This window comes from Emys orbicularis, chromosome 7 (assembly GCF_028017835.1).
Source record: "Emys orbicularis isolate rEmyOrb1 chromosome 7, rEmyOrb1.hap1, whole genome shotgun sequence".
NCBI lineage: Eukaryota > Metazoa > Chordata > Testudines > Emydidae > Emys > Emys orbicularis.
This window is the reverse complement of record NC_088689.1, coordinates 90,622,194-90,650,059: the sequence shown is the minus strand read 5'-3', so window position 1 is coordinate 90,650,059 and position 27,866 is coordinate 90,622,194. Positions and strand designations below refer to the sequence as shown.

At 39.7% G+C, this 27,866-nt stretch overlaps 1 protein-coding gene across 7 annotated transcripts in view; it reads right to left on the bottom strand.

Annotated features, from left to right (window-relative positions):
- The window catches only part of ATP2B2 (ATPase plasma membrane Ca2+ transporting 2), a 327,087-nt gene that overhangs the window by 62,283 nt on the left and 236,938 nt on the right, over positions 1-27,866 (bottom strand). For all 7 annotated transcript variants that reach the window (XM_065408374.1, XM_065408373.1, XM_065408376.1 and 4 more), the window contains 2 exons: positions 4,550-4,729; positions 3,342-3,429 (listed from right to left, as the gene is read on the bottom strand). In XM_065408374.1, the coding sequence (XP_065264446.1) occupies positions 3,342-3,429; positions 4,550-4,729 (268 nt within the window). The remainder of the gene's footprint in view (positions 1-3,341; positions 3,430-4,549; positions 4,730-27,866) is intronic.

Sequence of the window (27,866 nt, the reverse complement as noted above, 5' to 3'; positions counted from 1 at the left end):
AGCATTGGCCTGCTAAACCCAAGGTTGTGAGTTCAATCCTTGAGGGGGCCACTTAGGGATCTGGGGCAAAATCACTACTTGGTCCTGCTAGTGAAGGCAGGGGGCTGGACTCGACTCAATGACCTTTCAAGGTCCCTTCCAGTTCTAGGAGATGGGATATCTCCATTGCCACCCCCGACACATTCCCTATGCCTGGGTTAGAAGGGGATGAGGGAAGGGTCTTCAGAACACAGTCTATGGCTATTAACTTCAGTTCCTGTGTCAGGGGAATTCTCTTCTAGCCAGGGCTTGAAGAGATCATTTACATCACATTCTGGCTCCTTTACCCAACATACTGAGGCTGGAGGGAGGGTGAGCATCATTTTCAAAAGCACTTAAGTGACCTAGTTCATTTACAATGGGATGTATGCTCCCCAAAGTCATTTAGATGCTTTTCAAAATTCCACTCTAAGTTCCTGTGTCATCAGTTCAATATACAGGATAAAAGGATGGAGTCAGAAGCTATTTCTCACCCTGAATCTGAAAATACTTTAACAAAGATTAAATCAGAGCAACCACAAATGCCGCATAGCACATATACCAGCCTGTATCACAGCCCTTCATCCCAACAGCCTGATTGTAGACATAGGCCTTGGAGTATGCCCTCAAGACCAATAGATTCAGATTTCAGACCAAGGAAGGCACTGGCTCCACAGTGGAGGGGCCTCCATGGACAACACCCTGCAAACAGCACCTCTCTTTTCCATGAAAGAGACTCCATCTTGAGTGCCTCCGCTGACTGCAGCTGTGGCAGTGGGGTGGGGAGTGCACTTTATAGGTCAAAACCAACTCCTAAATATACACCTGGAACCTGCAGACAGCCAGTGGGGATCAGGGAATTACATCAGTTTTATGCCAAAATGGAATCTGCTTTTTAAAACATGTAACCTTGCATGTAACGGCAAATGTGGCAGAACTTAGTCATGTGAATGGAATCAGTATAATGAAAAGACTCTCTTCCTAATGCACAGGTTTTCAAACTGTGGGGCACCTCTCCCCTCTTGGGGGTCATGGAGGAAAGTTCAGGGGGTGGGGGGCGAGCAGCAACACCGGGTGGCTTGTGTCAGCCACATAGTGGGGCCCAGGCGAGGGAGCACCATCTCCACACCCTCACTCACCTCAGCAAGCCACCCTGCCTGGTGCTGGCTCTGCCCCCAGAGACCGTCAAACGTGCCTTCCCCCACCCTGGAAATCTGAGGGGGGAGGGGCAGGTATTGGCCCTGCCCTAGCAGTGCAGCCTGGATGCAAGGTAGAAGGAAGCAGCCCACTGCTGAGGAAGCCTGGGCTGTGCCATTGGTAAGTATTGGTGTATTTGAAACTTAAAGGTATAGGTAATTTAATTCAAGTTGTGTTAAGGTCTCTGTTAGATTTATGAGCAGGCTATCAAGCATACTTCTTTATGTATATTTTTGTCTGGGTTGTGGGGGGCACAACCAAAAATTGTTACTTAAAGAGGGGGCTCAGCTTAAAAAGTTTAAAAACCACTCTCCTAATGAGCTCAGCAAGAAGAGCTCTTACCCTTGTATTGCTGGTTTTAGGTAAGTTTGAATATATGTATTTTAAATTGTGGGTTATTTTTAATCAACTCGTTTTTGTTTACTTTATGGACAGCTGCATACAAATATCAAAAATCTACAGCTCCTCTCTCATTCACAACGGTTAGTTCTTCCTACTTCTTATTAAGTACCTCTTACTTGCATACATGCTCTTCCACTCGCAGTCAGTGCCACATTCTAATCAAACTGAAAAGCCACAATGAAAATATTGACAAGCAAGCACTAACAAGAAGTCAATGAATCACATTTTAATGAATCCACATTTGTATTTCCACCACTCCTGCGAGAGAAACTTCCTTTGTTATTTCCAGTTAGACTTTTCAGGTAGCCTACAAAGACAACAGACGTGACTGCCTGGGAAACCATGTCTGTCACTCTAGAGAAGAGAAGGGGTAAGGAGACAGGCAGTAAAAGAGTATGGGTATGCCCAGGCATGGGCGATCACTTCATAGGAACACTAATTCACAGGGAATATGGAGGATGCATTGTATCTGTTTTCATATTCAAAACACCTGTATGAAGTAAACAAAAGCTGGTTTAAAATGAAACCACTTTAACCTACATGTGTTAAATACATGTTGAAACTTTGCTGAGAACCACATTAGAAAGCAAGTGCTTTTCCTACGAATTCTGCAGTCAACCTGCAAACTCAGCCACAGAAAGAAATGTCAAAACTTGCACAGGTGGCCTTTCAGTAAATTCCCTTGTCCTGTTCATCAACGCTAAATTGCCTACACAGCATTTGATAGAATGATTATCCTTAAGGTACTGTATTATTTGATTCATCTTATTGATGATGTAAAGGGAAGTTTAAGTGACTTCCCCTAGGTCACAGAAGTCATCAGTGGCAAAGCTGGAAACAGAACACTACCTCATAGCGCAGTGCTCCAATCATTAGACAACACGCCTGTATTATAAAAGAAGACAAATAAAAAACTCCCCATTTTTGTTGAGTTTCCTCTCCCCTCCCTTCCCTTCTCTCCTCTCTCATACGTTTCTCCTCACCTCCCCCATATTTCCCTCTGTTTCCACCCTATCACTAAGGCCTTGTCAACACTGGAAAGGGCTTGCTGGTATAGGTATAGTGGTAAACCCTCCTAATGTAGACACAGTTTATACAAGCCAAAGAGTGCATTTTACTGATACCGCTTTCTCAAACAAAATAAGCTATCGCCACAAAAACAACGAGGAGTCCAGTGGCACCTTAAAGACTAACAGATTTAATTGGGCATAAGCTTTTGTGGATAAAAAACCCACTTCTTCAGATGCATGGAGTGAAAATTACAGATACATGCATATATATTGGCACATGAAGAGAAGGGAGTTACCTTACAAATGGAGAACCAATGTTGAAGGCCAATTCAGTTTTTGTGGATACAGACCAACACGGCTACCCCTTTATGGCCACAAAAAACATTTTATTATATCTACATAACTGCATCAATATTAGGGCTTTTGCTAGTAGAGAAATGTTGTTAAACAATCACATCCCTGACCAACAATTGATCTATTAGCAAAAGTTTCTAGCACAGACCTGGCCTAATTCTCTGATGAGTGAAACAATTGTGACATGAGAAATAACACAGCTAGCTCCTGCTCCTCCTCTTCCTCCCTCCACTCTGCCCTACCAACAGTACATTTCTGTGTGTCTGGATTGTAATATCAAAAACAAGTACATTAGGTGATACCATTAGACAACCATGGCTATTATAAATAATCACACACATACGGATTATTTGCACTCACCTTTCACCAAAGTGTGTTTGTCTGTGGGAGATGAGCGAGCAAGTACTCGTAGTTTTGGCCAGATCTTGTCAATACGTTCTTGCTCAATCTGAAAATAATAATACAATCACCAGCCTGTTGTAAGCAAATCTGGATCTTTGTTTTCCTGCCTAGAAATGTTTTCACTTTTCACACTCAAAACTGGTATGAAAGGAGAATCAGCCCCTATACTGGTAATCTGGAGCCACCGCTCTCCAAAATGACGGGCCAAATGACGGTAACAGCCAGCACTACTTGTAGGGTAGGTAGGGCCATGAGACACACTGAATCCCCCACACTGTCTTACTGAATTGCCTCGATTGCTGGCTGAAGTAGGTACGATTCACGGTAGGGACAGAAGTTGCCTTTGTATTGCCTTACAGAATCGCTCCACTCCAGAATGTGACTCTAAAAGTAGCAAGGTGGAGTTCTGTATCTGCAGGGTCTCAAGGCTCCCAGATCGAGTGTGCTCTGTCTACAAGTAGAAAGATGTTCCTGTTTGCTAGCCTTACCAACTCTAGCTGGGATCTGGAAACCCAGCTGAGGTCTTCATCTCACACATCACCACCAAGAGAAAAGGTTCTGCAGGCCAGATTGTGCCCTCAGTGTCCAACAAGCAAACCTTATTGTCTGACAGTTCTGCCCTCATGTTGTCTCAGTAGGTTTGCTTGGGTGTAACCACTTATGTAGTCTCATCTGAGAATGGAGCCACAATTTAAGTGAGACTTGATGCGAGAAGTCAGAGCTCCAGCTAAGAAGCAGCATTTAGAGGCTGACTTTGTATGGCTGCCAGTTGCTAGTGAGCTCTGAGAGCCCTGCTGTTGGGTTTTTGGTTCGTTTGTTGGGGGGGAGGGTTAGAGAATTTTTCTGAATTTGTACTTTTTGAAACAGTCCGATATGGTTCAGAAAAGAGCTGAATTGGGTTAGCACTAATGTGACAGTGTCACTGATTAGATAACTCTCTGAGAAGTTAAATGTAACATGCTAGTTTATCAGAGGCAATTGAAATAACAAAGGAGCAGTGTTGGAAGTTGAACCATCCCTCCGGTCAGGCTGCTGGGCTGGTCGTTGTCTACTGAAGTGAGGGACATCACAATAGAAGAGAAATACAGTGTGTTCCTCCATCCTTCACTATAGTTTCTGAAACATAACATTGGGGAAAGTTACTTTATATTCAATTCATGAATTACCTCTCCCTTCTCATTTCGGATCCTCCTGTTAAACTCCTTTCCCTCTATGCAGAGAAAGTCTTCTCCTGGATGAATAATTCCACACTTTATTGCGATGGCACGAGCTGTATTGATGTTGTCCCCAGTGACCATGCGGACTGTAATTCCAGCTCGCTGGCACTTTCTTATGGCTTCTGGGACCTATAAACACAGTACAACATACATAAGCTGCTACGTTTTTTTTAATTGCCATATTTTTAAAGGTGAGCAATTCCTAGAGATAAAAATAGGATTTATAAAAAACCAACAAAATCATGGCACAGATCAGGACTGCCCATCTGAAGGTTACTCTCACAACTTGCCGAAGCCCCATAAGCTACCCCTAGTTTTTACTAAAAGGTAGTAGTTTGCAGCTGACTTAAGCCTTAGTATGGAGGTGCAGCCTGCTGAGACTGCTGAGACTAGAGGTTTCAGCATGGAATGCTCCATTTGATCCAACAAGAACACCATTTCTTCCTTCCTTTTTCCTTCCGTGTTCTCCTCAGATATGACACATTGGTAAACAGACAATTTTAATAGAAATGTATTGATTTATAAGGATGAACTAAAGACATCGTTCTAAAATTATTTACAATTAATATATCCGTTCTTCAGAGGCGCAACAATGTTATTACATATATTCTGCCCCAACCAATCTTGGCTACATTGAATTAAAGTTGCAAGTACATATCATTGTTTTCCATGATTGCTAATTTTTTTCCAGAACATTTGAGTTAAAACAAAGTAGAAAACCAAGAAACTCGGAAGTAAGGCTGCAGTTTCACATGAAGTAGCTGATTTTGAATCTGAAGTATCCAAATTGAAAACAAAAAAAACCAACCATGCACCACCAAGGAGGAGTTTTATAAATTGTTTCATTCATACATGTTTGAGTCTATAACCACACTAACTGTAAGGCTGGTATGCAGAAATATGCTGCTTCTGTGTCTAATCATAGTTGGCAACCAACTGCCACATGAAGTCATAGAATTGACTGACCTTGATCTGAGGGCCACAAAGTTCCCCGCCCACCCGTTATCTTGAGCAGGGGAATCCTGATGCTGCAAAACCGTGAGTCTCACATCTGAAAATCCCTGTGTATGGTTGGGATCAAGGCTCCTCTCCTGCATAGACTAAGTGGTGCATAGCAGTGTGGTTCTCCGTGTGTCCAGGCTTTCTCCAGTCAATCCCGTGTCTTGCAAAAATAAGTTTGCACTAAATATCTGGCATATATATTTTTCCTTCAGTGTTGAAGGCCCTTTGTGTACACAGAATAAACACAGGGGTATGCACAGAACCCCGTCAGCCACTCATCCTCTATTTATGATGTCAAAATAGCTGGAATTTTATGCAAGGGTTTAAAAAGTGTTTAAATATCATTAAATATACTTTTGGAACAATGGTTTCTGTAATGATGAAATAACATACAGCTAAATGCTGGCTAGGATATGCAGGAATAGAGATGCTGACTTGCCCATTCCTTCTGCCTATGATGACTCTGCACCAGCCTGATAGATTCTGAGGATGTCATGCTATCTTGGGGGGAGGCATCACGGGGAGAAGTGGAGCTCGACAAAGGGGACGGAGTCCACTTACTACTAAAGACACCTACTCTAGTCTTGGGGTAGTAGGAGAGAGGAGTCTAGAATGGTGCCCTACTCTCCCTCCCCCAGATTAGATTTTTGATGCAACATCTTCCTTCTGACAACTCTATTTTGGGTTTTCTGCCAGTACAATTGCTCCATGCGGACTTTGAGTTCCCATTCAGCTGCGTGTCAGTCAGCTGAGGAGGTCAGCCCCTCCTGCATGCATTTAGAAGGCTCCGTGCATGTTTATGGCCTCTCCATCATCCTTAAAAATCTGGGACTGCACCCCCCGCACCCCAAGGAGGCGGGGCTTAATGGCTCTCCCAGAGTGGAAGATACATCTAGAGCTCCTTATGCCAGTTCACAGAGCATTAAATTTCTCCACAGCAAGGGGAGCTGCAAGACCATGATTTGACCCATAAAGACAGCCAAAACAAAGTACATTGAGATAAAACACGATTGCCTGGAAATGAAATGAAAACTGACTTTTTTTCATTGTACATTTCTTCATCTTAGCAGCTATTTTTATTTAATAAAGAGATGTTTCTTTTCTAAAGTCCATGACACATATTGCAAAAGACTTTCAGTACTTAGTACACAAACATTTTAATTGGGTAACTGCACTTTTCAGATATTAAACAGCACAAATGTTCTATTACGTTTGATCAGTCTCTTGCTTCTAGTGGAAAATAAATTGACAGGGCTTCAGGAAATGCTGAAGAAGAGCACAGAGAAGCTGCCTAAATATTAATAAATTTGCTATAAATACCCAGTTGTGATGCTCTACTACCAAAATGATATTCAGAATCAAAAATGTATGCAGAAATGCAACTTCATTATTCCAGCTGTGCACAATATGCTCCCATATATTATTTATTATTCAACTTATTAATTAAAAGTAAGGGAAATTCTACAAGAATGTATAGGCACTAAATACATCCAAACCTTCCTGGCAATGCATTAGAGCAGGGGTGGGCAAACTACGGCCCGGGGGCCACATCTGTCCCTTCAGATGTTTTAATCTGGCCCTCGAGTTTCTACCAGTGAGCGGGATCCGGGGATTGCCCCGCTCCGGCGCTCCAGCTGGGGGCTTGTCCTGCTCCGTGCGTGCCGTGGCTCCCCATGGCTCCTGGAAGCAGTGGCATGTTCCCCCTCCAGCTCCTATGTGTAAGGGCAGCCAGTGGCTCCGCACGCTGCCCCCACCTCAAGCACCGTCCCCACAGCTCCCATTGGAAGCACGGCCAATAGGAGCTGCAGGGGCAGCGCGCCGAGCCGCGTGGCTGCGCCTCTGTGTAGGAACTGGAGGGGGGACATGCCGCTGCTTCTGGGAGCCACTTGAGGTAAGCGCCACCTGGAGCCTACACCCCTGACCACCTCCCATGCCCCAACCCCCTGCCCCAGCCCTGATTCTCCTCCCACCTTCCGAACCCCTTGGTCCCAGCCCAGAACACCTTCCTGCACCGCAACCCCTCATCTCCAGCCCTAACACAGAGCCCGTACCCCTAGCCGGAGCCCTCACCCCCTGCACCCCAACACCCTGCCCCAGCCCAGAGCCCCCTCCCACACCCTGAACTCATTTCTGGCCCCACTCCAGAGCCCACCACCCCAGCTGGAGCCCTCACCCCCTCCCTCACCCCAACTCCCAATTTTGTGAGCATTCATGGGCCGCCATACAATTTCCATACCCAGATGTGGCCCTCGGGCCAAAAAGTTTGCCCACCCCTGCATTAGAGTCATGTGCATTTCTAGCACAATAAATAATTGTTTTTTGATTGTCATCTGGGAGGCAAAAAAAAAAGGTTCAGTATTAGGTAATTAGGTAAAAAATCAATATGCTGTAGAGAGATAGGAAAATATGCAACAGGGTTTTTAGTTTGTTTTTTTGGAATTATTTTAAATAGTGGATCAATAACATAAGTTAGCACCCTTTTACAGCTAGAGAGAATGGAGATTAACAGGTTAGAGATATTCATTTAAAACACCAACAGTGTAGTTTTAATTCCCTGGTCTGTCCCTGTACTGTCTTTGCAGGACCATTAAATATGACCTTTAAAGATAAGACAGTTAGGATAGTGGTATCTTAAAAAAAATGCTATGCTTGGTGTAGACCAACTGAATATAATGCATGTTCCAACAAAGTTTGCATAGTCTGCAGTAATGGGTAGTGGATATAGGTTGGTCTGAATAATTTATTTCTACAAGGATTATAATTATTCATTAAGTCATAATCCTGAAGTTGGTGCTGTAAAAACCAGAAGAAAACACAGCCCACGTCTAAAGAGTTTACTCTCAAAGCAAGCATGTTGTTCTTAAAGTTCACCATACAGCATCTGTCCCATTAATGTAGATGCAAGCCGGTGAAACTCAAAACAAAAACACTTCAGAGCAATCTGAGTAAGCACATCCAGCTGTTTTTGCTTCAAGACTCCTAAAAGCAGAAGGAGAATTATCACAAAGTATTAGAAAAACAATGGATCTGTCTCCCTCAAAGTTATCCTTTAAGCTGGTCAAGAGGTGGAGAGTTGTCTTTATAGGAAAATCCTGATTGAATTGTCTGAGTACATTCGGGGCTCATTAAGGCAGGGACAGTTTTTCACACGTGTGCACACACCAACTCTATACCACTCAGTGAATGATAAAAATAGTATGCACTAATATAGTTCCTTTTCCCCCAGAGGATCCCAAAGTCCTTTACAAATAAGTCACACACCCTGTGTGGGGTAGGCGAATAACATAGTATCACAGGAAAACTCATTTCAAGTTCATATCCATGCTTCTTTATTCTACAGATCTCGGCTAAGCAAGATGGTTAGAAAATTCCTAATAAGCATTCACCTCATGAATTCAAAGCCCTAGCAAAGTCATTTAGGACATTGGAGTGATGAAGCCTATGTGCGAGTGAATGTACACCAAATGATTGTAACTGATGACCCCACTATCAAGAACCATCAAATGCATTCAGGTCCTAGAGTGAAGTATTATTAATAATGTATGGATCTAGAAAGGGAGTGAGCCTTTGAGAAAAAGTGAATTAGGGGCCAAATCCCAAGAGTACCTTCCACTGTGGTTGACATTAATAGGAGCAGAGTGCACTCAGCACTTTGCAGATAGTGATCAGTCAGTGCCTCACAGGATTGGCCCCTAACTGTCTTACCACATCCAAATTCTGAGATTTTGCATTCAGACACAGTCTAAGCTTAAAACCCCTGAATTCACTGCCTGCTATAAAGATCATTAAAGCCATGGATTGGTTTTGAGTCCAAAGAACATATTAGAATCTCCTGAGAAAGCCACTTTTATGTTTATCAAGGACATGGGCCATTGAGGGCCATTTTGTTAAATATAATTTATTGTAATAAGCATTTTTGTACATTGCAGTGGTTTTGGTGAACGTGGGGGACAAAGGTTGATTGTTAATATTAGTGAGAAGCACGTCATTCTTTCTGAAGGGAATACATATTTTCTGTATCCATGTTTAAACTCAGTTGGTCAGCCCAGATAAAATGAAATTTTAGTAATCCAGAAATTAAAGTGGAAATGTAACTAGTATTAAATTGTATTGTACATATTATTTTCAGAAATTGTTTTAAAAACACAATTATTTGATTAATATTCAACACTAAATTTGTAATCTGGACACAAGATTGTTACATATTTTATCAAATCTAACAAACTGCATCATAAAAAATTATGTTTCAAAATATAGAAATTTTGTAACTTACAACCACAGTGAAACTTTTTTGAATGGTAGAAACTTTCAACCCAAGGACATTTTTTCAGAATATGTAAAAGTGTGAAAGATCTAAATGATATCTCTTTCTCCTTGATATACATAAAAGTGGCTTTCCCAGCAAATTATAATACTTTCTTTGGACTCAAAACCAGTCCATGGCTCTATTCATAACATTTAACCTTCTCTCTGAGAAGGTAATCAAAGAGAAAAGTAAGATGTGATATGATCATAGTCTATAAGTACCTACACAGGGAGAGTTCATCTAATACTTCAGGGCTCTTTAATCTACCAGACAAAGGTATAACAAGATCTAATGGTTGAAGTCGAAGCTAGAAATATTCAGACTGGAAATAAGGGGGAAATGTTTTAACAGCAAGGGTCTCTGTCACTGATCACTGGAATAGCTCAGTCAAGAATGTGGTAGACTGAAGTCTTTAAATGAAGACTGGATGTCTTTCTAAAGATGATGGTCTTGTTCAACACCACATTACTGGGCTTGGAACTGGAATTACTGGGTGAAATGCTATTGTCTGTGTTATGTAGGTAGTCAGAATAGGTGATCAGAATGGTTTCTTCTAGCCCTAACAGCTACAGATTTATAGATATTTAAAGTTATTTCTGAAGAAAAAGAGTTTTAAATAGCATATTAGGTCCCCCAACTATTCAAACTGGAAATATATATGTATGTGAATTTGCAAGTCCAGTTATCTCATTGACTAAAATCAACTCTGCAACTATAAATCTGTCCAGATACTAATTTTAAATGCAGTAATTTTTTTAAATGTATGCACCAAGGTTTTTATAAAATGTATGCATCAAGGTTTTCATTCTTTATAATCATTAGGGCTGTCAATTAATCGCAGTTAACTCACGGAATTAACTCAAAAAAATTAACTGTGATTAAAAAAAATAATCTCAATTAATCCCATTGTTAAACAACAGAATACCAATTGACATTTATTAAATATTTTTTGATGTTTTTCTACATTTTCAAATATATTGATTTCTATTACAACACAGAATACTAAGTTGTACAGTGCTCACTTTATATTATTTTTTTGATTACTAATATTTGCACTGTAAAAATTATCAACAAAAGAAATAGTATTTTTCAATTCACCTCATACAAGTACTGTAGTGCAATCTCTTTATCGTGAAAGTGTAGATTTTTTTTGTTATATAACTGCACTCAAAAACAAAACAATGTAAAACTTTAGAGCCTACAAGTCCACTCAGTCCTACTTTTTGTTCAGCCAATTGCTAAGACAAACAATTTACAAACATTTACAGGAGATACTGCTGCCTGCTTCTTATTTACGTCACCTGAAAGTGAGAATAGGCATTCTCATGGCACTTTTGTAGCCAGTGTTGCAAGGTATTTACGTGCCAGATATGACACACATTCATATGTCCTTCATTCTTCGGCCACCATTCCAGAGGACGTGCTTCCGTGCTGATGATGCTCATTAAAAAAATAATGCGTTAATTAAATTTGTGACTGAACTCCTTGGGGGAGAATAGTATGTCTCCTGTTCTGTTTTACCCACATTCTGCCATATATTTCATGTTATAGCAGTCTCAGATGATAACCCAGCACATGTTCATTTTAAGAACACTTTCACAGCAGATTTGACAAAACGCAAAGAAGGTACCAATGTGAGATTTCTAAGGTTAGATACAGCATTCGACCCAAGGTTTAAGAATCTGAAGTGCCTTCCAAAATCTGAGAGAGATAAGGTGTGGAGCATGCTTTCAGACATCTTAAAAGAGCAACACTCCAATGTGGAAACTACAGAACCCGAACCACCAAAAAAGAAAATCAACCTTCTGCCGATGGCATCTGACTCAGATGATGAAAATGAACATGAGTCGGTCCGCTCTGCTTTAGATCGTTATCGAGCAGAACCTGTCATCAGCATGGACGCATGTCTTCTGGAATGGTGGTTGAAGCATGAAGGGACATATGAATCTTTAGCGCATATAGCACATAAATATCTTGCAATGCTGCCTACAACAGTGCCATGCAAACGCCTGCTCTCACTTTCAGGTGACATTGTAAACAAGACGTGGGCAGCATTGTCTCCTGCAAATTGTAACCAAACTTGTTTGTCTGAGCGATTGGCGGAAGTAGGACTGAGTGAACTTGTAGGTTCTAAAGTTTTACATTGTTTTTTTTTATTGCAGTTATGTAACAAAAAAAATCTTCATTTGTAAGTTACACTTTCATGATAAAGAGATTGCACTACAGTACTTGTATTAGGTGAATTAAAAGATACTGTTTCTTTTGTTTTTTACAGTGCAAATATTTGTAATCAAAAATAAATATGATGTGAGCACTGTACACTTAGTATTCTGCGTTCTAATTGAAATTAATATATTTGAAAATGTAGAAAACATCCAAAAATATTTAAATAAATGGTATTCTATTATTGTTTAACAGTGTGATTAATCACGCGATTAATTTTTTTAATCGCTTGACAGCCCTAATAATAATGCAGATGCAGTTTATAATGGCGGTATGTCATTCCAGGACACACAGGCTTATCTCAGAATCAAATCTCTCAAGTGGCCAATAGAATATTTATTTAGCTTCCTGTTTCACGGCACAGTCAAAATGCCCAACTTCTGGACAACAGTGCACACCCCACGATGCCTTGTTACAATAAAATATGAAAAGACACAGCATAAGCTTTTTCTGCACACCCAAAAATTATCTTCCTTCTGATCTAAATGTTCATTTCAATGAGATTCTCTAAAGGCATCAAGAGTCATTTGGAACTCAAACTGGCATATGCACCCACATAGATAATACTGCTGATGTAGGAAGAAAAGCTTATTTACGTCACCTTATAAGCTTTCAGGCCATTATAATTAAATAGGTACGCTATAGCATAACATGTTAATAATTGAGGAATATGCAAAATGGTGAACCAAGTTTCTGACCAATGGCATTCATTAGCTCACCATGGTTGATTTCAATATTATTAAAAGCACTCTGCCTAATTATTATTTATTTATTGTATTACTATAGTGCTTACAAGACTTAATCACGGACCAGGACCACATTATGCTAGGTGCTGTATAAACACAGAACAAAAAGAGGAGATTTCACATAAATTCTCCATAGCTCACTATATGATATTGTAGTTCAAAAGTTAAAAGATGAGGAATACACATTTTGGCCATGCTGTGTTTTATATCATATTGCTTTCTCCTACAATATAGTACGTGTCACTAAGAAGCTATTCAAGGTACAATTGGGCCCATGAGACAAACAGAACATCAATTTGTTGAGCTGAGCATCAGAAAAAAAAAGTATTTATAATGTTTCCTCTATGTCCTGTACTCTCCTGCTATCATCCTTATTTAAGGATGTGAAGATTTTCTCCAGGGTAAATAAGTTCTGATAAATGAATTCACAGTACTTAAAAGAAAGTTCTGCTGATACTTAAACAGTATATGCTATGACTATCACAAAAGGAAGTGCCTTCAACAGAGCTTTTCCTTCCTTTCTAATTCCCATGATTCCCTTAATTTCCCTTAAGACAGAGAAGGGAAAGGAGGATCCTGGAGTCCACCTGAATATGGAGACCTACGAGACAGCAATCGGCAACTGAACTCCCCCACCCTACAAGCAGATACAGCAGGCAGATACAAAACAGGTGAAGAGATGCCTCATGCTAAACAAAGCGAGGCTCATCTGGGTAGAGAGGAAGATAGGTTTAGTAGTTGCAGAGGGAAATCCCAAAAGATGAGCACAACTTTGATATGCATCTGAATTTTTGGGTGCTGATCAAAACTGCACCTACAAACATTTTGAAGGTCACTTAGTTGCCTAAAATAACTACGAACGGCCTGGACTTCCTGATTGTTATGCTATGTTAGACACTGCATCCATGTTCTCTAACTTCTCCAATCCATATGGCATAACATATAATCTATATTAGAATAAATTATCATAAACACTGATGACTGCTTATTTGTAAACAACTGTCATTCCTCCAGCTGAGCTGCTGATAATGACATTCTGTTGCGACTAAATCTGGCTTTAATGAGCAATATTGACAAGCATATCTATATAATTCCACTGATTTTCTAGTGAAAGAAATACAACAGAAAATGATAGGTCGAAGATTGTGAGTTAAAAAAAAATTCAGTTTGCATTTAAAGCATTTTGTGTGTTATCGGCACAGATCATTTTATTCAAGATATAGTGCACTAACATCATTGAGTTTGAATACATATCAGAAAATGGATATCCACTGATTAGTATGCAGGGCATTCATTTTCTACCTGCATTACTATTTATCATTGAAAATCCAATGCTATTTGCTATGCTCTAACTTTACTGTAGAAATAAGAACACCCTGGAAGTCAATGTAAACTAAGAGGATAATCCAATCTCATGCTTCAGGACATAAACCGATAACAAAAGGGGCTGGGAAGGAATTTTTCCATCACATTCAACATTGCACAATTGGTTACGTGCATTGCAACGGTTTTCACCTTCCTGTGTAGCATGGGACACTTTGACATTTACATCATTACACAGACATTTTTCCTTCCAAAAAAGTAACAACATTCACTAACATGGTAGAATTAGAAATATGCCTAATGCTTCTAAAGGAATTCAGACAGATGCTCACTTGGCGGGTGTGACAGCTCATGTGGTCATTTGCGCTGTTCTTCTCTCTTCCATTTACCTGATAAACCAGAGTGAGCCATAACTAGGTGAGCCAAAATGCAGATCACTAAAATAAAAGCTGGGCTATAAGAGTAATGAATCTGAGCTTTTCATGGGCCCTAAGTAAACCACTCCACCTTCAGGATATGTCAAGAATACCTGCTGTTTACAGAATGGCTCTCAGTCAGTACAAATAATGTAATAGCATTAACAGGCAAGAAAAAAAGAATGAATAATGGACAGAAGTTTATCTGCCTATGACCTATGTATCTATGACTTACAAGTAGCATTCCCACCTCCCCCTGTGAGTCTGGGCTGGAAACCTCTTTTGGTCAACCTGAAGATATGGTAGCATTGGAAAATAGCACCAATTAAGCTCCTAAGCAATCTGCAACTTGCGTAGCTGGCTCCCAGGTGATTGACTGAGTTACCAGGTTTTGTTATTCTGCATATGTCCTGCTTGTAAATTTAAAATGACCTTAGCAGCAGTTTTGAACAACTTGACTCCCTCACTTACTGGATGTGAGAGACTGAGATGACAGTTTGAAAGCCAGAAGTAGAATATGGGACACAAAGGAGGAAAATGATAGTCCCAGTGTGAAAAAGAGAAAATGAAGGCTTCTATTTGAAATGCCAGTTCTATTAAGCAAGTTCATGGAGGCAGAACCTAGTTTCATATGCACATCAAAATAATATCTAAGAAAAGATATAATGCTATTTTCTCTATTCTTATTTTTGGACAGCTGGTGGGCGGTATCTAGTTTAACTCTGTGTAGAGTAACTAGACTTAAAATATTGCTCGTAGTTTCTTTTTTATTTATGTAGGTAAGAGACTACATTGGCAGACTGAGTGGGCAGTAGAAATAGACACATCTCCAACCTGTTTCCACAGAACCTAAGCTTACATTTACAAAGAATCAAGCTTCTAGCATCTATGAATGCACCGAAAGCTTTCTGGATGTAAGCTTGAAGTAGCCTGATGCAGCAATCTCTATCTGAATCTGTTGACAAACAATGGGCCAAATTGAGATGTGATGTAAACGATAGTACCGTAGGTGCAAGTTGGCAAATTGGTGTAAGCCATGGGTGAGTGTTTGGCGTGTGAATAAGAGTCATTAACCCTGGCTCAGGGAGGTTGTCTCAAAATTCAGAGACAGATCTCTACAGGTACAAGACACTGTTTTAGTTGCTTGCCTTCTTGAATATTTCTAAATGTAACATCAAGTACAAAACCCAACCCAACAATACATAAAAGATGTACGGCACAGCTTGGGGAGAAGATATAGAAGTGTGTGAGAATTAACCAGTACGGGTAAATAAGAGAATTTTTGAGTGGGAGAACCTACATGTAGGAGTATACAACACTCAGAACCAGGTCCCTGCCTACTAGCTCTCAGGCAAGAGAGAAAGACAAAGCTGATCAATAGCTGGATTTTATTGCTGCTGAATTCATCCAAACAATTTCTATTTATTATTGAGGGTAATGCAACCACAAGCAGGCTTTTTACATTAGCTGTGGGCTTTTTAAAAAATAAATCTGATAGAGATGTATATATTCATAATAGGCACAGCTCTCAAACCCAACGGGACCTTCGGCACTGCAGAGGTTGAGTGCCACTGTTGCATATGAATAAACTGTAGCAATCCATGACCAAACCATCCATAGGTTTGTGAAAGTAGTAGAGGCTATTTTTTCACCTGTGCTAACTCCCAGGAGCATCTTAGGAAAAGAGGAAATGAGGCTTTCCCTCTAAAATGTCATTTAATTTTAAAACAAATACCTGAACAAGTTGTCAGAATTATGACTTTTCATTATTTTTATCACAGCTCCATGACTTGCCATTTCTTGCAGGATAAATCATGACTTCCACCAATATTAAGCTAATTAAAAGGCACATTTATAGTAATATTCTTCGCTCTTCTGTCTTTTCCTCCCACAGGATGGTCCTCTAAAATGCTTTAAGGTGCAGTGACAAGGTGGGTGAGGTAATATCTTTTATTGGACCAACTTCTGTTGGTGAGACAGACAAGCTTTCAAGCTTACATAGAGCTCTTCTTGACGGGCAGTGACATTTCTACATGATACTGTTAGTTTTGTTCTGCTAAATTAATGGAGTCCCTGTTAGAAACAACAAACATGGCAATTTGGGGCTGTAATGGCAAATTCTGTCACCTAATTATCCTTTAACTAAAAGTCAGCTATTTCCTTCCTAAGGAGCTATCCCAGGAGAACATGTTTTTTGCAGTTTTGTTTTCCTGAAATACTCTCTGTTCCAAGACATTTTGGCAACTTTTGTTTTACAATGAGTTAGGGACTTCTAAGAGTTTTTAGTAATTTGAACAAAAATTTTAAGTGACTCATTACTCCATTGTTAGTACCATATTAAAATTAAAAAATGGATTGGAAAAAACATGAGCCTAGGCTCATCTGAAGTTTTTTGGCAAATGCTTGGTGAAATTTTGAAAGGACGTAAATTTTACTGAATGCTTTGAAATGAACATATGGAAAATGTTACAACACATTTCAACATTTAATTGTGAGGAATTCAATTAATTAGTTAAATAATTGTTTGGAAATAAAATGTTTTTCTGACTTCATTTTCTTTGATCTGTTAAACAGACATCAGAGTTGACCTCCGTATTGTTAGCATCACTATTCATTTTTTACTTCAGGCTCATAAGAAATAATTCCCCATGAGACAGGAGAGCAGAAACAATCTTCTCACAAAAACACACTAATAACAGTCACATAAAATGAGAGTTTTCAGATCATTTAAAAAATAACTGTCAAATCACATTGCAACCCATTCCTTGGGTCCATCATACAATAATAGAATCCTAAAAATGGTTTAACTTAAAATGCTATTTTCTTAACAATATGTTAATAAGACACATAATATTGTTATATACTTGCAGATTTATTGGACTTATAATTCATTATAATATAAAATAATAGTAAAATATGATAGATGTGAAGAGGGTAAATGATCTGCTAGTTTGTTATCAAAAGAGGTTTGCTCAACTCTACTCTGCAATATTTCATAGAAAATGAGGGACTCAACTAATAAATTCTTTTAGATTTTATAGCATTTTATAGAAATGTTATTTTTAATGGACAGGAAATGTTTAATGTCATGATATAGAAGCAATTTAACTATGTGCATGACATGGCTTGAAAGATTCACTTATACACACAGTTGGAGTAGAGGAAAAATTTTCCCCATCTGATGCAAGCATATCAGGATAACTGCATTGCATGAACGATAACATAACTGTTATAGAAATTATATAAAATAGACTATGACAATATAAATTTTCATGAAAAACATTGCTTTTGTGTTTGGCTTGAAAACTATAATATGATAGAATTCAAATTAGAAAGAACTATCAGGATATTGTAATGTGCTACGACAAGTTAAAATGATCTATTCCTCCCCCTCCCCCCTTTGAAAAGAGCTTGTGTTAGAACACACTGAGCTAGAACCTGGGACCAAGGGAGTTCTGGGCCACCGATGCCTCCGCATCGCCAGAGGACACATAGGCTAGGAAGATCAAGAAGGCTAGGAGGATCATGTGAGGCTGCGCTCCGCAGGTAGTACTGCCCAGCAGAACCTGAGTGGGAGCCCCTCACAGCCCCCTGATTAGCTGATGCCAGTACTTAAACCAGGAAACCATGAAGAGGAGCTGTCTGACGAACACCACCGACTGCCTGCCCATCTCTGCTCCTGACCCTGCTTGCAACAGACCCTAGACTATGGCTTCCAACCCCGGTTTGTCCTCAACTTTGCTATTTGATTGCTGTCTATAACCTGGTACACCACCCTGATCTCCTGGTAACCTGACCCTTCTTGCCTTCTGATACCTGATGTGACGTTGCCCCCCATAATGCTTTATAGAAATACGCTTATGAGTGTAAATATGACATAACAGGAATATGTTTTATGCTAGATATGCCACGTAACATATCTTTGCAAAGGTTATGATCTACTAAATATATTCATCCTATTTGTATGCATGTATCATTTTTATATCTGAAGTTATGAGCTTTGGCTCTATGCTTGTATTTAAAGTGTTTGCTGTAGGGAGCACATAAGTCAGATTTGGTCAACATAGTATGAAGGGGTTATTCAAGTAATTGGGAGTACTTAACTAGCAATGGACTTTGGGAGATGCCAATCCACATCTGAGCTTTCCTGGGAATGTTCAAACTAACATGTAAACAATGGCGGCGGCCTGCAAAAAGCTGAATCATTCATAGACACATGACTTGCCCAGTTGGCTACAGACTCCATCTTGTTGCTGTGATTTTGCACAGAAGAACAAAAGGGTTTCCGCTCACAAGAGAGAGAATATAAAAGGCCCTGGAAACCCCTCTATTTTGTCTTCAGCTGGCTCAAAATATAAGAGATGGGCCTCTCCACCCCAAAGAGATGCCTGAAAGAAACTGGAACAAAGGACAGTAACTACGGGGGTGTGAGTGATTGCTGGACCCAGACTAGGAAGGAGTCTAGTCTGTGAAAGAAGCTTATTGGAACATCTCTGAGGGTGAGATTTACCCACATTTAGTTTTCTACTGTATTAGGCTTAGACTTGCATGTTTTTGTTTTATTTTGCTTGGTAATTTACTTTGTTCTGTCTGTTATTACTTGGAACCACTTAAATCCTACTTTTTATATTTAATAAAATCACTTTTTTACTTAATTAACCCAGAACAAGTAATTAATACCTGGGGGAGCAAACAGCTGTGCATATCTCTCTATCAGTGTTATAGAGGGTGAACAATTTATGAGTTTACCCTGTATAAGCTTTATACAGAGTAAAATGGATTTATTTGGGCTTTGGACCCCATTGGGAACTGGGTATCTGGGTGCTGGAGACTGGAGCACTTTTTAAGCTGTTTTCAGTTAAGCCTGCAGCTTTTGGGGGACGTGGTTCAGAGTTGGGTCTGTGTTTGCAGCAGGCTAGTGTGTCTGGCTCAACAAGACAGGGTAAAGTCCGAAGCTGCCAGGGAAAACGAGCTCAGAGGTAGTCTCAGCACATCAGGTGGCAGTCCCAAGGGGGTCTCTGTGACCCAACCCGTCACATCTGACTCTCTGTTTACCTTCTGGCCTGTCGAGGACTCTGACCTACCGGTAGCATGACTCCAGTGCTTAATTTGTGCCAGGGCTTGGCAGTTCACAGCCCCAGCACCTCTGGGCTTGCCACGTCAGTTATGAAAATAAAAAAATTGCTAAAGCCCCGGCACCTCTTTCATTACAAATTAAGCCTGCCTCCTGATGCCTGACTCTTGGTTCACCCTCTGGCCCATCTCAGGCTCTGACCTACCAGTAATCTGACTCGGCTTGACTCCTGTTCCAACCAGTAGGTCTGATCGCACTCATCCTGGTCCTGACAGCTTGGACTCCACTGATCAGAAATCAAAGCATGTCAAATCATTAGCTCACATTAAATTAGCCTGAGCAAATAGCAAATAGTGCCATAAAACAACAGTGATGATCACAGACCATCCCGACAGACAACCAGAACATGGTGATTACGTCACTGTATATAAAGTTCTTGTTTGGGTATCTGTCCATGTGGATCCCACTCTCCTGACTCAATGGGTGCACTATACTAAACTGCCACCAACCTGCAGCAGCACCCTCTGCCGTGGCACCACAATCCTAGCTCTGACCTGGTGAGGAGGGGATACCCATGGGGGCAAGGAAGAGAGTGCCTTGGAGTGCGAGCCCAGCCCACACTCACCCTGCAGCAGCAGCTCCTGTCCCACAGTGCTGGACCCAGCTCTTTGCTCCAGGTGTGGCAGCCTGGTGTACGAGGTCACAGCTCCCTTCAGGTTTGGCCCCTCTTTGATGCCTCATGCTGTACCCTTATGGGTTTCAATTACAGCCATACTGGCCCTCGTTCACAGCATTCTGCCCACTATAGTATCAGTCATCCTATGTCTATGGGTAAATCACCACCACCGGGGAACCTCAAAGGGTGGTTCAGTCGTCCCAAAGGGAAGATGTGTGGGCACAGGGCCACGAAATACAAAGTGAGGGGGTGATAATTTGATCAGCAGGGAGATCCTTTGACTCCGTTGGAATTTGCTTCATCTTCAGCAGATGAAGCTGTCACTTCATCAGTGCCATTTATGATGGGTGATTTTAAAACTTCAAAGCTCCTTAAAAGGATGGCTGATACACTATAAATAATCCAAGAAAAAAATCATACAAAGTGTTGGATATCTTATACCCAGTTATGTTTATCAATGCCTATTAATGGGGGGATTCTAGACCCAACCAAAAATCTTTGGCAGACCCCCACCTTCCATCTCTGCTACATCGAAGCAAGTGGACTGTCGATAACAAGTTCCTCAAAAAAGGTTTTGAGTATTTCTATATTCACCCAGTTCCAGGAGTATTGGTTAATTTATGGCTACAAATGAAAAATCAAGACATCCTGCTCCACCAAAGTCTGTCACAAAAGATAAGGAATCAAAAAAGTTCGCTCTTTTTGGAAGAAAGATATACTCCTTCGCTAGTTTAAAGGTCAGAATCTCCAACTAACTGGGCTTCTCTAGCCAAGGATGAATACCCTTAATGGAATTAAGTTTCCCAGTTCGTTAAGTCTTCTCTGTATGCTTTAATTGCTAAAATGACTTTACAAGCAGCACTGGATGGTGCTGACACAGCCACAAGATCAATAGCTACTGGTGTCACAATGAAGAGAATCCCGTGGTTGGTTGTGCCTGGTATCCCCAAAAAAGTCCAGATGGTGATGGAGAAATTATCTTTTGAAGGACATGATTTATTTAGCTCAAGTAAATATGTCTATGCATCCAGCTCACAAGAAGTATTTATATTTTGTGGTAACGGATATATGTTAACAATTCAAAGTCCTCCTTTTTAGTCCCTCCACTGCCCCAAAGAACATAAGAATGGCCATACTGGGTCAGACCAAAGGTCCATCCAGCCCAGTATCCTGTCTACCAACGGTGGCCAATACCAGGTGCCCGAGAGGGAGTGAACCTAACAGGTAATGATCAAGTGATCTCTCTCCTGCCATCCATTTCCACCCTATGTCAAACAGAAGCTAGGGACACCATTCCTTACCCATCCTGGCTAATAGCCATTAATAGACCTAACCTCCATGAATTTATCTAGTTCTCTTTTAAACCCTGTTATAGTCCTAGCCTTCACAACCTCCTTAGGCAAGGAGTTCCACAGGTTGACTGTGCGCTGTGTGAAGAACTTCCTTTTATTTGTTTTAAACCTGCTGCCCATTAATTTCATTTGGTGGCCCCTAGTTCTTATATTATGGGAACAAGTAAATAACTTTTCCTCATTCACTTTCTCCACACCACTCATGATTTTATATACCTCTACCATATCCCCCCTTAGTCTCCTCTTTTCCAAGCTGAAAAGTCCTAGCCTTTTAAATCTCTCCTCATATGGGACCCGTTCCAAACCCCTAATCATTTTAGTTGCCCTTTTCTGAACGTTTTCTAATGCCAGTATATCTTTTTTGAGATGAGGAGACCACATCTGTACACAGTATTCAAGATGTGGGCATACCATGGATTTATATAAGGGCAATAAGATATTCTCCATCTTATTCTCTATCCCTTTCTCCCCTCCCTTTTTTTAGCTGCCCATTTAAGGAGACAGTGTGTTCATGTTTACCCTTACCTCGACATTTGTTCAATTTTGGGAAAATCATCTCACCCACATCTGTCTCATGTTACTGGGACCCATGGCATGATGTATTTTCAGAATACCATATGCCAAACTTTACCTCAGAGCCTTTCAGAGGTGGCTGAATTTGCAGGTAACAGATCCTGAACAAGTCCTACCACCTCTTTGCTGGTGGAATGATGCAAAAAATGCTTGTCACAGCATACCTTTCATTTCCCCATTCTTCAGCAAGACACGGATAGGATAATAGATGCCTCTAGGAAGCACATCTGGATCATTTTCAGACTCTCAGACTGTGTCCCCCTTCAGACTCCCATTTAGAGATAAATGTTTTGGAACTCGGAGCAATAAGTCTGACGTGCAAATTGTTCCTACATCTCTTATAAGGAAAAACCACTCAGGTCATAACAGACAATACCACAGCAATGTAAGCAATGTATTTAAGAAACAGGCAAGGAGAGGCAAGATCAGCTCCTTTTTCTCAAGACGTATTTCTTCTTGGGAGTGGTAAGATCAGAATTCTGAAAAGTCAAAAATCTTGAAATTTGCATGAACTGAAAAATCCGTAAACATATTTACATTCGGTCAATTCAAAACATTTTGTTTCATTAATTTTATTTTTTTTATTTTAAACCTCTCTTTTTCTTATTATAAGTTAACTTAAATTTCAAACTGAAAAGTCATTGTGAACCAAAAAATTGAACTGTTCAATGTCAATTTCAAAACTTTTTTCAAAAAAAATTTCAACAGGAAATCCATTGAAACAGAACCTTTCCCCTAAAATATCTGGTTTTGATAATTTGGCATTTTCTGACGAAAAAAAATTAATCAAAAAATTTGCAACCAGCCTTATTCACAATCTGCCCTCCTTCCCTACTGCAACAGAGTATTTTTATTCAATATTCTGATTGGCAGCTGGGACCATTTTTATGGGACCACTGGTATGCCCTCGAGGCTCTGCAGAGCATATGCGTCAATGGACACTGCTGATTAAAAGATTCCAACCCTGTGTGCATGGGGCACATACACACCAAGAGTGGGATCCACCTGGACAGAACAACTTGAGGAGCCACCAGTACTGTAAGGTAACCATTCTTTTTTTGCAATTCAGTTGTAAACAGAATTGCCCAGAGTTTCCCATTCTAAAGAAAAAAACCCAATTAAAATCCATTTGTAATATGCACATTAAGGGCACTTTGATAATGAGTAACACTCATGCACAGAACCGCTGTAATATTTAAAAATTCTTTTATGAAAATATACATTGTTGCCTTCTATTTATAATTTAAGTGTAATAACCCCAGAGCCTATCACAAAGACTATATTATTTTATTGGATTTATAGAAATGGGCCAAAACAAAACCTTTAAAACCAAAATCCTATGAAATTTTGGGGACCAGTGGAGAATCACAATCCAAGAGCTCAGTACGTTCTCTGAAAAACAAAATGGTTTTGGTCAAGACAAATGGCCAAAAAATTAATTATCTGTTGAATAGGCTATTTTATTAACATTCAAGAAAATCTTTTTAGCCACTGAATTCAGAAGATCAAGCAGTACATAGACTACTTTACACATTTTTATCCCTATCTTTTAATTGCATAAAGGGAATTAACCTCCGCTCTCAGTTAAATAAAAAGTGGTTATAGTAATTTTCTAGAGCAGGCTCAGAAAGATTTTCAACAAACACCAGCCATGGGAGCACAAGTCTCTTAACAGAACGGTGCAAGGGAGATATTTTAGGAAATGTAAATAATTTTTAAGTTGGTGAAATGAGCTCTGCATTACAGTGCCAACCAAATATACCACTAAACAATGAAATGATGGTTTCCAAAGTCAGCAGTAATAAGGATAATGAGCAATATTTTTTTAAAAGTAAAGTTTTAGCTTGTTATAGATGCTTAGCCACAATAATTAAAATCAGAAACAACTCCAATTCATTATACAATGAATAAGCAATTTGGTGACCGACACTATAAGTCTAATGCTGACTGCACTGCATTTCATCTAAAAGCTGCCAAACCTATAATGGAATGGAAAAAATATGTAATATATCCCTTTGATAATTACCTACTGTTTCTTTATGGGCTATTTTCAGTAATCAGGTCCTGCATCATCATCATCATAACAAGTGTACCCATTCGTATCTTATATTAAACAAGTACCCCAAGGGAACATCAATAAACAATGCATCAAAGCCAGAGTTGTTTGACACTACTTCAGTGCTTGCAGAAATACGAAAAGAAAGCAACACACAAACACTGAATTCACATTTAGTCCACACAGTCGGACAGGGAATTGCCTTTGCTTTTGTCTGGCTCTGAGCAAGAAAGATAAGCTAACAAAATATTAGCTAGGCATAGGTAAACTGCAGTCTCTTTGCAACATCCAAACCCCTTAATACAAGACGGCACAGAAAACAATGGACAGAAATGAGTTCCAGGTTGGTTACAAGTATTAAAAAGAAAGCAATTTTATCACCTTTGGTCATAAAGGTGTCTGATGAAATTACCATGAAGTCAGCACGCCTAAAAAAGAGGGACAGAACACCTTGAAAGAATATTTAAATAAAATGGAAAATATTTAAGCTATGTGGAAGAAGGGATGAGGCAAATGAATTTGAGGACTGGCAAAGCTCCCCCTTTATTTACATCAGAGATCTTTCAGTGAGTCATTAGAAAATTGCACCAGATGGTTAGCAGGTATAAACTGGCATAGCGCCGTTGACTTAAATAGAATTATGCCAATTCATGCCAGTTGAGGATCAAACCTATATATTTTGATTTAAAAAATAATTCATATTAGAAGTGACACCTATGGGACGGTGTCTGACATAGAATTTATGGTTATTAACTCCAGGGGAGGCAGCTTGTTTTGCCAAAGTTATTTTTAGAAGAAAAAAGAAGATCTGTGTTTCAGTGTAACAAAGATTTCTCTTAAGATATTTAGTCATTTTGGATTCCGTTCTGCCAGGACTACTAGGGAAGATGAGGACTATACACCCACAGGCAGATGTGCTGCCAGAATCTTTTTTGGGGTGGGGTAATGGGATTTACAAACCCCAGGCTGAGCACAGGCAGAAGGGAGAGGAAGGCTGATCACACCTCTGAGCAGCTGCCAGGAGTGCCAATCATGGAGACATGCACCCACAGCTGTGACCAATAAAGAAAACAAGCCCCGCTATAAAGGAGGAAGACAAGAGAGGAAAGAGGCGGCGGCAAGGCCTGGGATAGCAGAAGGACAACAGCCCCATGCCAAGCTGCCGCTGAAAACAAGGAGACAAAAGGAGACTGTAAGCCCTGAGGTTTAAGGGCTGATAGACTCAAAATAAGTTAAGAGTTTACGAACTGGTCTAGTTGCAGACAAATTGAAGTAGATAGTGAGGGGAAAGCTGGGACCCCTAGAGAGACAGCAATTTTTACAAGTGTAAAAATAACAGAATATACAGAATTATAACAAAAGTGAAATCATGCATATTCTTCATGGAAATAAACCTGTGCTTAAAGCCACTAAGAAACATCTGTATAATCTAAATACAAACTTTTCAGTTGAACTGAAGCACAGATGATACTGCACATGCAAGAAGCAAGGTCAATCAATGCACCTACATATGCAAGTTCTAATCCCAATGCAACAACTATATCAGGATTTAACATTTCAGCTAAGCAGAAGCTGATCTTCCAGAACACAGAATCCCATTATCTGAAGTAGGGCATATGAATAATTTTCATTATTTGCACTCCATAAATAAGGTGGTTTCCCCCCTCTCCCCTCCCCCCCCCCCGGGATTCATAAGCTTTTAAAGTGATTAGAACACAAGATTATAAATAGAATACACGTTAGTAGCCATGGTATAAAGGTTTTAAATGTATGACTTTCAGGATTTCTGCATTAACTATAAGTGAGTCATGCAGGTCATCCCAAACGAAGCCCAATAAAACCATTAAACTGTCAGAAATGCCATTTTGACTCCTTGCTTCTACCTAATCCACATTTTATGACACAACAGGAAGGTTTTGTTTTGGTTTTAAAATCAAAGTTGTTTTAAGTTGGAATCTCAGGTGTGGTTTGGGGACAGAAGGATTAGTGGCCAGAGTTCAGGTGATGATAGTTAAAATAAATGTTCTTTATCACATGAGTGAGTAGTTTATCACATGACTGCAGAAATAGGGAATTTATCACACAGGTGGGTTTTTCTACAGCTTTACTATAGTCAGAAATATAAAATACTGGCTTTATACAGATTTCAGGGAAACATAAGACTCACACATAGTCCTTCAGAGCAGCCTAATGTGTACATTTGATGTTCTATTAAAAAAAAACCAACACAGTATTTCCTAACATGTACAACGTTGCGGCCAACCTGATATCCAGGCAAGGAGGATTCAAACAGAATGATTAAGAAATCTACTAAAAAAATCTATCATGCAAATTAAATGGGATGTAAGGACAGGAAGGAGAGAGATTGCCACCAGACTGCCACAGCCTTCAACACAAAATCCCACTCTCTTTGTAAAGGATGGTCAGGTCCCAAAGTGAATTATACTTATTAGTTCTATACCACAGAAGTAGTGTGATCTAATGGACTGAGCATGTGACTTGGAGCTGGGAATTCCTTATTTCTACTCTTAGCATTTCTAATTTACCTTGGGTTTATCCTCTGTGTTATACTGTTTCCTCAACTGTAAAATGGGAATAATCCTCCCCGCATTTGTTTTAATGATTAATAATCAAGCATTATATAGATATATCAGATACAAACCAATGATCCCCTAACCTATCCCCTACATTGTAGTCATAAAGGGAGTGAACACTATTCTCATTATCATGACATCAGAGCGCCTCTATTTCTTACTGTGTTCTATTATTTTTATATAAAAAGTTATTTTCTTTTTAAGCTTTCAAATAAAGGCTAAAATCAGCCAAAGACAAAGTATAATTCTGTAGACACTTCACACATGCAACCGACTTTTTACATATGGTGGCAGAATAACATCTGTGAATTTTTGGTTTGGATTTTTAACCCTTCAGTTGCTAACCTCTCCCTGGCAAAGACACTTGACAAATGTTGTCTTCATCCAAACATAATATTAAAAACAACTTGCCATCTGGCAACCCAGCATTTGCAACTGTAGTACAGTCACTGATGTGCCAAAGTAACAAAGGGCTGTTAATTATTGTTACAGAAAAAAGAACTTCCTCCAGAGTAGATTTATTTTATGTTGAAAGCAAATATCAATTCATACTTATGCCTGCAACTTATTTTCTCAAGGGGAACCCATCTCTGTTCCTCATACAACTTCAATAGTGGACCCTCACACATTACCTAACACAAAGTTTCTCCCTTATTTTCTAGATGACAGTTCACCAGGGGAGCTTTTCTGATCTGACTTCCTCTAAAGTATCTACTGAGACAAAATGAAAATCTTGCCACCTTTTTCTTGCAATAGATCATAAAACCCTATTTTTGCTATAATTAAATAATGCCAACTGAACAATCAAGGCCTTTTCTCAGTTATAGGGTTTGCACCTAAGTTTTGTGTCATCCAATTTGACAGTGGTAATTAGAACATTAAACAAAAATAAACAACTTCAATACAGTTCTTTTAATTGACACTT